This window comes from Leptonychotes weddellii, chromosome 5 (assembly GCF_054177405.1).
Source record: "Leptonychotes weddellii isolate Sample4059 chromosome 5, ASM5417740v2, whole genome shotgun sequence".
NCBI lineage: Eukaryota > Metazoa > Chordata > Mammalia > Carnivora > Phocidae > Leptonychotes > Leptonychotes weddellii.
Genome location: NC_138373.1, coordinates 20897667 through 20909600, shown reverse-complemented (window position 1 = coordinate 20909600; position 11934 = coordinate 20897667). Strand labels below are relative to the sequence as shown.

Genomic DNA, 11934 nt, shown 5'->3' with positions numbered 1-11934 from the left:
ACTGCAGCAGCCCAGGTTGTGTGCCCCTCCACAGTGCCCCCAGTCCTGCCTCCAGGTCAGGGCACATCTCTGCCCTTTGTGCTTCTAAAACCCCCAGCCGCTCCCAGTTCGCACGCGTGACCCCGCTGCTCCGGGTTTCCCTCCCGGGGGCTGCCCTAAAGTCCTTTCTCTGCCACTGCCGGTCTGCGAGTCTGTGCCCTGTCCCCAGCGCGCGAGGCTGTCGCTCAATGATGGTGTAGGATCCCCACAGCCAGGCTCCCTCCCGCTGCTGTTTATCCTCCGGTATCTGCCTGTGGTGTCATGGCTCCCCGCTTCGTACCTTGAAACCAACTGCCCACGATATTCTGTTTGTAGAGATCCAGATCTATTTTCTTACAGCTCAGGCTGATTTCATGGGTGCTCAGAGTGGTCTGGTAGATATCCAGCTCAATTCCGGGGACCAGTTGGAATAGGGTCCCCTACTCCTCTGCCATCTTTCCCCTGCTCCCCTCCAGTTTTTTCTTTTCAAGATTACTTTGGTTATTCCAGGATCTTTTGTGGTTCCATGTAAATTCTAGGATTGTTTGTTCTAGCTCTGTGAAAAATGCTGGTGGTATTTTGATAGGGATTGCATTAAATGTATAGATTGCTTTGGGTAGTATAGACCTTTTAACAGTATGTGTTCTTCCAATCCATGAGCATGGAATTTCTTTCCATTTGTGTCATCTTTAGTTTCTTTCATTGATATTTTATAGTTTCAGAGTACAGGTCTGTCAGTTCTCCAGTTAAGTTTATTATTAGGGTTTGTTTTTTTTCCCCACATCCTTACCAACTGCATTGTTTATTTTGTTTTTGATTTTAGCCATTCTGAAAGGTGTGAGGTGATAATCTCATTCTGATTTGCATTTCCCTGATGATAAGTGATGATGAGCATCTTTTCATGTGTCTTGGCTGTTTGTATGTCTTCTTTGGAGAAATGTCTGTTCATGTCTTCTGCCCATTTTTAAATTGGATTATTTGGTTTTTGGGTGTTGAATTTTATAAGTTCTTTACATATTTTGGATACTGTGCTGAATTGTAGTTCATGAAGCTCACTACTAAAACTCTGCGAACTTGCCCATTATGTTATTTGGATTTTAGTGTTCACAGATCAGGACATTGAGGCACAGAGAGGTCAAGGAGTTTTCTCAAGGTTATACTCCTGGTAAGTGGCAGAGAGAGGATTCAAACCAGGGGAATCTGTCTCAGATTCATTGTACCAGGGAAAAGTGGCCTCAGAAATGTACAGAGGCAGCATGATGGAGGGGGAAGAGCACAGAACAGAGAGCTCCTTCTGTGCAACTTTGTAGAAGCAATTCACCCTCTTTGAGTCTGGCTTTATGATCTATAAAATTAGAAGGGTTTATGTAAATTAGGGAATGGCAAACTTTACCTGTAAACAAAACCAGATAATATATATTTTAGGCTTTGCAGGCCATATTACAGTTATCAGCTCTGCGTAGGGTGAATGCAGCCATGGTACGGAAATGAGCGAACATGGCTGTGTGCCAATAAAGCCTTATTTATAAAAGTATGAGGCAGCCTGGATTTAGCCCATAGGCTGTAGTTTGCCTGCCCCTGCTTTAAACTATAATGGAATTAAAGCTTATATACCTTCCTTTAATACTTCCTGGAGGTAGAACATAATAAAAAGAAAGGTGGTCCTATTTTTTGTGTTTTAAATTTTTAATTATTTCTTGTCTTAGAACTGCAACTGGTAAGTTATCAGGGAGAAGATCTGGACTCAAAATTCTGAGTCGGCATCGTAGCTCCACCACTCATTAGGTGGATGGTTTTGATCAGGTCACTTGACTATTCTGAGACTTGATTTCTCTGTAAAATGAGGAAGATAATACTTAGCCTATGTAAGTTTTTATGGGAAATAAGTCAGATAATATTTATGAATGCATTTTGAAAACTATGAATTGTTTTTCATGACATCTGGTTTGTGTTTCCTCTCCTACAGGAGTACCAGCTCATGATAGGACTCAGTAATGCTATGCTCTGGGCTTCCTATTTTGTCTCATTCTTTCTGATGTTTTTAATTATCATCTGTTTACTGTGCGTGATTTTATTTGTCAAGGCAAGTATGTATTTGAATGCAGCACACTGCATCTAAAGTTCGAGAGGGATAAAATAACTGTGGGGATGGACTGAGTGGGTTTTAGTTTGCAAAAGAATATGTACATTTTTCATTGAGTCCCCTAGGGAATTCAGAAGCTGCTCAGCTTATCAGCACACAAAACCCTAGACCTAGATGGGCAACCCTTCCACAAGAAAAGAGTTTTTTAGCTAACTTTCCATCTCTCTGAGCAGTGACCCGTTTCCCTAGGGCTACTCGAGTGGTAAGGGTATTTTCTTTGGCCTCCCTTGTTTATCTATGACACCTCTTACTGTAGGACTAAACTGGCATCCTGGTTGTTTTGTTAGATCGTACCTGATGTAGTCCTCCAGTACAGTGACGCATCTCTCGTCTTTGTCTTTTTCCTGTGCTTTGTCATCGCCTCTATATCCTTCGGCTTTCTGATTTCCACATTCTTCAATACAGGTGAGTCTAAGACTCCTCCCTTGACAGATTCTCAGCATTTCTGTTGACTTTAAAGAGGATTTCATTTGGGAGCTCGTTCTAAACTTCAGCTGCCACCTCATATCCAGCCTCTGCTTATTACACTTTAACAAGAAAGACAGATATCATATGCATGTAAAATGATTTGAGAGGAAGGGCCAAGATCAGGAAATCAATACAGCAGAGGATGCCTGTAAAAAGAGGATAAAAACTGACATAAGGTCGCATGTGACAGTAGGGTGTCAACTAAAATAGGGTCATATGGAAATATTCATTCATTCACCCACTTGCTCTTTGAAAAGTCTTTGAATCACTCATCACATGCCTGGAACCATGTTGAATATGCAAAAAGCACATGAGAATCGACTTCTACCCTTTGTGTTCTCACATATGAGGAATATGTGACTGGATAAATTCAGACTAGGCTAAGTTAGGGAATTTGTACAATTACTTCCCCAGTGGTCATTTTCTGTTATCATTTATTAAAAAAATGAGTATATCTTCTTTTTCACACAACAAATATTCACCATTACACTTTTATATCTTTCATATATACTGAATAATTAGAGTATTACCTTTTCTCGGTCATTTAAGGTACAAGTACTATAAAACAAATTGCTTTATGGTAAACTTTACATTTCATAGGTATTTTTATTATTTTCAGCAATAACACTGCTACCAGTTGGTTGGTTCTTACAAAGTAGAGAGTCATACCTGCCATCTATCATGAAGTCTAGTAAAACTATGAGTGCGGAGAATCATTCTGTCAAAGTCAGGCTGAAGAGCAGGGTAAAGTGTACAATGCCAAGGAGCAACTCATTGGCCAAAACAACTATGATACTGATTAAATATTTAAAAACATTCCTTCTGTTTATAAACATTGCCGAGGTGACACAAAGTCCAAAATTAGGTGGGAGGTGATTGAAAGCCAAAGATAGCTTTTGTGTTGGGATTTTCTTTGAGCACCAGAGATTTTGGTGTTTTCTTCCAACAGCAATTCAGGGAGCTAAGGTAAGTCTGGAGAACCTGCTAAAGGTGGATTATTTAAGAGGACACCTCAAATAAAGGTAAAACCTCAAAGAGCCTCTCTTGCTGTGCAGGTGAATGAGAAACAAAGGTGCCACACAGAGGGAACAGCAAATTCTTGCTTTGCCTAAATTCACCAAGGTATTAAGATTGTGGTTTATGTGAGAAGGGCATCAGTGAATGCAATCAGCAGATAAAAATTCCAAGTTTTAATAGCAGAAGATTAGTGAGTTATATAAAATTTTATATTTTGGAAGTTATGGAAGTGCTTCTTTTTTTTTTTTTTTTAATTTTATTTGACAGAGAGAGACGCCGTGAGAGAGGGAACACAAGCAGGGGGAGTGGGAGAGGGAGAAGCAGGCTTCCCGCTGAGCAGGGAGCCCAATGTGGGGCTCGATCCCAGGACCCCAGGATCATGACCCCAGCCGAAGGCAGACAGCTAACGACTGAGCCACCCAGGCGCCCCTATGGAAGTGCTTCTTTATCCCTTTTGCCATCTACTTACATATCTGAAGTTTTTTGGTGGTTGGTTTTTTTGTGATTCCTGTTTTAGTTGTCTTTTTGACTGAATAAAACTACATGTATTCTGTCAGGAATGATCTATATATGAAGTGGTATCATTCTATTATTTTTCTACTGATGCTTTTCCATATCTTTTTTTAAATTATAAGTCCTTTAAGTTTTTTCATGGCATGAAATAGATAACAAATGCAAGAGTGTATATACAGTGTACATAATAATAAAATGAACACCCAGGTGCTCACCCAAGTACTCAACATACCACATTGGAAAACAGAAATTGCTAGGATCTAAGGAATGCTTTATGTGCTCCTTTCTGATAATAACCACTATTCTGATTGACCTTTTTTTTTTTTTTTACAGCTTTCTCACTTATATATCTATCACTAGCTAATGTATTGCTTCGTCTTATTAGTGAAATTACACCATATGATTTGGATGCAACATGGTGTTATCTATATGGCTGTGATTTCATTTTTACTGCTATATAGAGTCCTCTTGTACAGGTACACATGATAGGTATTTGGGTGGTTTCTAGTTAGTTATTGTTAGGAATAATATTGATGTGAACATTCTTGTATATCAGCTGGTAGAGATGTACTAGATTTTTTCTGGGACACATAATTAGGAGTGGAATTCCTTACTCAGGTAGGATATGTGAACATGTTACCTTACTAGGTTATGTCAAACTGTTTCCAAAGTGGTACAATTTCAAATTCCTCCTAGCAGTAGATAAGTATCTCTATTGTTTCAGACTTTTAAAATTTGTATCAAATTTTGAGGTGTGAAAGGTATCTCATAGTACTGTTATTTGTAATTTCCTGGTAATTATTGATGCTGATCATATTTTTAGGTTAATAAGAACCATGTGTGTTTTTCTTTATAAAATGCCTGTTTCCATCTTTTGACCACATATTTTTACAGCTTTATAAAAGTATAATAGACACACCATAAAATTCACCCACTAGTAAATTTTTCAAGTTATGCAACCATCACCAAATCTCATTTTAGAAATTTTCCATCACTTCTAAAATTTCCTTTGAGCTAATTTTCAGTCAGTCCTCATTCTTATCTCTCTGGTACAAGGCAACAACTTACCTGCTTTCTCTCTACATAAATTTGGCTTATCTAGACATTTGGTGTGTATGGATAAAGTATGAAGTCTTTTCTTCTTCTAAAATATCTAGTCTAGTTTCTTTTACTTAACATAATGATTTTGAAATCCATTCATGTTTTAGCATGTATGAGTATTTCCTTTCTGTTAATTGCTGAATAATATTTCCTTATATGGATATACAACATTTTGTTTATCCATCCCAGGGTTAAAGGACATTTATATTTTTGTATTTTTGGCCATTATGAATAACACTGCTATGGCTATTTACATACAAGTCTTTATGTGGACATATGTTTTTGCTTCTCCTGGAAATGGGGTTGTTGGATTATGAAGATAAATTTATATTTAACTTTTAAAGAACCTCCCCAATTTTTTTCAATGTGGCTATAAATTTTATATTTATCCCCACCAGCAGTGGATAAGGGTTCCTGTTTCACCACATCCTGGCCTCTTTTTCTATAATTTAATATAATTTAATTTAATTTAAATTTCCAGTATAGTTAGTATACAGTGTTCTGTTAGTTTCGGGTGTACGATATAGTGATCAACATTTCCATACAACACACAGTGCTCATCACAACAAGTGTGCTCCCTAATCCCCATCACCTGTTTAACTCCTCCCTGCCCCCAACTTCCCTTATGGTAACCATCAGTTTGCTCTCTCTAGTTAACAGTCTGTTTCTTGGTTTGCTTCTCTCTCTCTCTTTTTCCCCTTAGCTCATTTGTTTTGTTTGTTTGTTTGTTTGTTTAAGTAGACTCCACGCTGGGCAGGTAGAGTTGGATGCTCAACCACTGAGCCACCCAGGTGTCCCTCATTTGTTTTGTTTCTTAAGTCCATATGTGAGTGAAATCATATGGTATTTGACTTCCTCTGACTGACATATTTCATTTAGCGTAATAATCTCTAGCTTGGAAGTTCCTCAAAAAGTTAAAAAAGAACTACCCTATGTCCCAGTAATTGCACTACTAGGTATTTACCCGAAGAATACAAAAATATTAATTCAAAGGGATATATGTACCCTGATGTTTATAGCAGCATTATTCTACAATAGCCAAGTTATGGAAACAGCCCAAACGTCCATTTATTGATGAATGGATAAAGAAGATGTGGTGTACACACACACACACACACACACACGAATATTACTCAGCCATAAAGAGGAATGGAATCTTGGGGAGTGTTTTTAACACTCACACAGCGCTATCCCAGAGGATGACCTGACCTCATATTAACCTAATCATCCTTTGTTTAAAAAAAGGCCCTATCTCTAAATACAGCACATTCTGAGGTACTGGAGATTAGGGCTTCAACATGTGAATATTGGGGCGGTGGACACAATTCAACCTATAACACCTGGTATTCCTAGTAATTTATTTAATGTAAAACATTGCATATAAAAATTATAGAAATTATTTGAGTCTTTGGATAACTTTTTTTCCTGCATAGAGGATTTACTTTTAAATCCATCAGTCATTTAGGTGTGGGGCTCTAGCACTCCTAGATGAGGGGTTTGATAATAATCCAATAAGGATTTGAGGTGATAGAAAATGATCCATTTCTGGTACACCTGTACTTTAGATGTAGCCTTTTAGGGCCCTAAGTAAAAGTTTGAGGTATTAATTATGGCATCTTTTCTTTAGCATGTTTTAATTTCTGTACGCCTTTGACACTGTCCAAAACTCTGCTCAGTCCCTCAGATTCTAAGCCATAGTTTAGATTTTACAAATGCTTCAAGGTGAAAATTAGCACCAAATTTTAGACTTACCTCTCTTGAGTTCTCTTCTTACCTTGATTTTGACCCTATAAATTGTCCTTGCCTGGTAGCTCTCTGTCACTTAATATACTTAAAAAGTAATACTTTAACATACAAATAAATAAATAAACAAACTTAAAAAATAATTTGTCTAGATTTTTCTGTCATTAAAAGAGTTGGTCTGAAATAATGCAGTCCTCATGATACATAGCATCCTAATCCAGAGGCTTCTCTGTTACACTGACTTTTTTCTCTGTCTTTTTAATATACTGTCTTATAAAGTATTATTTATAAATAAGTGTTCAAAGTATCATAAATAAGACTGGAAATATATTGTTGTCAACTTTTTCAGTTTTCATCTTCCAAAATTCCAAAATAAATGTAAACTGTGTAGGTGTTTTCATATGATGTGATTAGTGGTGGTGTAATCTAGAGATTGTTAGGCTGAGTAGTCATGAATAAAAATGAAAAAGGAAGTTTCCATAAACATAAGGGCAAATCCTTTTTTAGATGAGTAAATATCCACAATCATAGCATTAGAAGGAGGATCAATTCCAGAAAAGTTTATTCCCTGTACCATTTATTCATTCATTTAAGCAAAAATATTTATTGAGCACCTGTCTATGTTCAGCACTGTTCTAGATGCTCGTGATATGGTGGTGACCAAGACAGTTTCCCTTCTTTTGTAGGGTCTACATTTTAGAGCTCTTTTGTAATAAGATGAGGATATTTCTACATCAAGCTTTTGTAGTTTACTTGAACTAACTCTGTCTTTTCTTTCTTACTTTTCAGCTACTTTGGCTGTTTCTGTTGGAGGTTTCCTCTATTTTGCCACCTTCTTTCCATATGTATTCGTGAGGACCATATATACACAGATGACCCTCACCGAGAAGCTGGCTTTCTGTGTCTTTTCGAATGTTGCAGTAGCTTTGGGGGTTGATTTTATAAGCAAGATGGAAATGAAGGGTGAGTCTTTCCTTTGAAAAATTGACTTTGATGATTTGATTCTGAGGAAGAAAAGGCATATGATCTGGGGTTGCCAATGGAGTGGGTGGAACAGCGGGTGAGAGATGATTGTGGTGTTTCTTAAATATTTTTTTTCTGGATTGTAGTATTTTTTATCATAAAAGTGATACCTCTGGACTATATTTAGTATATATATATATATATACACACAGTGTATGTGTGTACCTATGTACATGAACATATATATGCAAATATGTATGTATGTATGTATTTACAAGTCTTTATATCGGTGGGCTCATCTTGGGGGGCAGTTTTGCCACCTAGGGGATATTGGCAATGCCTAGAGACATTTTTGGTTTTTGATTATGATGTCTAGTGGAGGACCGCTACTGATATCTAGTGTGTAGAAGCCAGAGATGCTACTAAATATCTTACAAAATACAGGACATTCCCTGAAACAGAAGTATCCAGGTTCAAATGTCAGTAGTGCCAAGGTTGAGACACCCAGCTAATATCCATATTTTAACATTATATTTTAGAAATGATTCCCTATGAGCTTACAGATACATCTTCATTAGTTTTTACAGATACATTGTATGGGTGTGGCAAAGTTCATTCAACCTATCTATGAGCATTTAGGAGCTTTATAGTATTTTTCAATTGAAATAAACCTGAAATGAATGACACATATGTAGTTTTATGTTATTGGATTATGTGGCATAAGGGTAAATTACCATAAGTGGCTTGGAGTAGGGTTTTGATTACAAATTTAATTCTTCAATAGATGTAGAAATATTCAGATTATCCATTTTCCTTGAATAAGCTTTAGTAGCTTATATCTTGTATAGAATTTGTCTATTATATTTTAGTGGCCAAAATTATGAAGTTGTTCTTCATATTCCTTTATTATCTTTTTTCTGGGCCTTTTAAAATATTATTAAACTTTACATTCAATAAAATTACCCTTTTGGGGGGTGTACAATCCTGTGAGTCTCAACACATGTATATATTAATTTAACCTCCACAGCAATCAGAAAACAGAGAACTGTTTCCTCCTAACAAAAAAATTCCCTTATGTTGCCCCTTGCCTTCAGCCCCTAACACCTAGCAATCATTGACCTGTTCTTCTTGGCAGTTTTGCCTTTAACCAAATCCATGCAAATGGAATTATACGGTTTTGACACTGGCTTCTTCCACTTAGCCTAAGACATTTGTTCTTCACCCACGCTGTTACCTGTATCAGTGGTTCAGTTCTGTATATTGGAAATAATCAACTGATTAGGGATCCTAATTACATATGAAAACCCCCTCACCTTTGCTATATAACGTGTGTCTGTTCTGGTTTTTTTTTTTAAGGGAATATTTTATTTTATTTTTTTAACGGTTTAGATATTCATTTATTTATTTTAAATTTTTTTAAAGATTTTATTTATTTATTTGACAGAGAGAGAGCAAGAGAGGGAACACAAGCAGGGGAAGTGGGAGAGGGAGAAAGAAGCAGGCCTCCTGCTGAGCAGGTAGCCGGATGTGGGGCTCCATCCCAGGATGCTGGGATCATGACCTGAGCCGAAGGCAGACGCTTAACGACTGAACCACCCAGGCGCCCCTTATTTTTTAAATTTTATTATATGTTCTAGTTTTTTTTTTTTAATAATTCATGTTTCTCTTCATTTGAGCTTGTATTTTCTCTCTTTTTTTAAATATTCTCATCCTGGTGGGTATGAAGTGGTATGTTATCATGGCTTTGGTTTGTATTTCTCTAATGACTAATGATATTAATCATCTTTTCATGTGCTTGTTGGACATTTGTACAACTTCTTTGAAGAAATACCTATGCAAGTCCTTTGCCTATTTTTAAATTGGGTTGTTTGTCTTTTGTTGTTAAGTAGTAAGAGTTCTTTATATATTCTAGATACAAGCCCTTTATTATATGATATTTTCTTCTATTCTGTAGGTTGTGTTTTTAACTCTCTTGATAGTGCCCTTTTATGCACAGAAGTTTTTAATTTTTATCACATCCAATTTATTATTTTATTGCTTGTGTTTTGGTGTCATATATTTACCAAATCCAAAGTCATGAATATTTGCCTCCATGTTTTTTCTAAGAGTTTTTTAAAAAAAGTATTTGTAGCTATTTAGGTTTTTGATCCATTTTAAAAAGTTAATACTTGTACATATTGTAAGGGAAGAGTCCAACTTTATTCGTTTGCATGTGTATATCCAGTTATCTCAACATCACTTGTAGAAATTAGTCTTTGTTTTGTTTTGTTTTTTTGTTTTTTTTGTTTTAAGATTTTATTTATTTATTTGACGGAGAGAGACACAGGGAGAAGAGGGAACACAAGCAGGGGGAGTGGGAGAGGGAGAAGCAGGCTTCCCGCAGAGCAGGGAGCCTGACGCGGGGCTCGATGCCAGGACCCCGGGATCATGACCTGAGCCAAAGGCAGACGCTTAACGACTGGGCCACCCAGGCGGCCCGAAATTAGTCTTTTTTAATCCAATGTAATTATCTTGGGAGTCCTTACCAAAAGCTAGTAGCCATTACTCACAGTTGTATTACTTTGATCTATGTGTCTGTCTTTCACCAGTACCAGTTTGATTACTGTAGCTTGGTAGTACTGAAATCAGAAAGTGTGTCTTTCAGCTTAGTTCTTCTTTAATTAAGATTCTTTTGGCTATTCTGGGTCTCTTGAAGTTCCATATAAATTTTTTAACAATTGGATTTTAACTTTTTATTTTATTTTAAAAAGTTTTTCTTTAAATTCTAGTTAGTTAACATACAGTGTAATAGTTTCAGGTGTACAATATAGTGATTCAACACTTGCGTACAACACCTGGTGCTCATCACAGCAAGTACCCTCCTTAATCCTCATCACCTGTTTCACCCATCCCCCCACCCACCTCCCCTCTGATAACCATCAGTTTGTTCTTTATAGTTAAAAGTCAGTTTCTTGGTTTGCCTCTCTCTCTCTTTTTCTCTATGCTTGTTGTTTTGTTTCTTAAATTCCACATATGAGTGAAATCATGTGGTATTTGTCTTTCTCTGACTGACTTATTTTGCTTAGCATAATACTCTCTATCTCCATCCACATCATTGCAAATGGCAAGATTTCATTATTTTCTATGACTGAGTAATATTCCATTGTATATATATACCACATCTTCTTTTTCCATTCATCAATTGGTGGACACTTGGGCTCTTTCCATAATCTGGCTATTGTGAATAATTCTGCCATAAACATAGAGGTACGTGTATCCTTTGAAGTTGCATATATAATTATAGTTCAGGGGCACCTGGGTGGCTCAGTTGGTTAAGCGTCTGACTTGTGATTTGGGCTGAGGTCATGATTTCAGGGTCATAAGATTGAGTCCCCTGTCTGGCTGCATGCTTAGTGTGGAGTCCGCTTGGGATTTTTCTCTCCCTCTCCCTCTGCCCCTCTCCCTGCTCACACTGTCTCTTTCCACTCTTTCTAAAATAAATAATAAATAAATTTAAAAAAAATTTATGGTTCAGCTTTTTCATTTCTCAAAGGGCTGTTGAGATGTCAATAAGTGTTGTCTTGAATCTATAGATTGCTTTGGGTACTATTGCCATCTTAATAATGTAGTCTTCTAATTTATGAACACAGGAAGTTTTCCCACTTATTTAAGTCTTCTTTAATTTCTTTCAGTGATATTTTGTAATAGTCAGCATACAAGTCTTGCAGCTCTTGTTTAAATTTATTCATAAGCATTTCATTCTGTTGATGCTATTGTAAATGGAATTATCTTAAAATCCTTTTTAGTTGTTCATTACTAGTAGATAGACGTACTGCTGATTATTGTATATTGACCTTGTATCCTGCAACTTTGCTGAATTCTTTTATTAGCTTTAACATTCTTTTTGGCAGAGTCTTTAGGATTTTCTATACATCGTTATGTCATCTGTGAGTAAGAATAGTTTTAGTTCTTCCTACCTAATTTGCCTT

At 36.7% G+C, this 11934-nt stretch overlaps 1 protein-coding gene across 1 annotated transcript in view; it reads left to right on the top strand.

Annotated features, from left to right (window-relative positions):
• The first annotated feature begins 1022 nt into the window (after positions 1 to 1022).
• Positions 1023 to 11934, top strand: part of LOC102748978 (phospholipid-transporting ATPase ABCA3-like) — a 120797-nt gene continuing 109885 nt past the window's right edge. The window contains exons 1-2 of the mRNA XM_081818873.1: positions 1023 to 2566; positions 7793 to 7966. Coding sequence (XP_081674999.1) covers positions 7876 to 7966 — 91 coding nt within the window. The 5' untranslated portion in view covers positions 1023 to 2566; positions 7793 to 7875. The remainder of the gene's footprint in view (positions 2567 to 7792; positions 7967 to 11934) is intronic.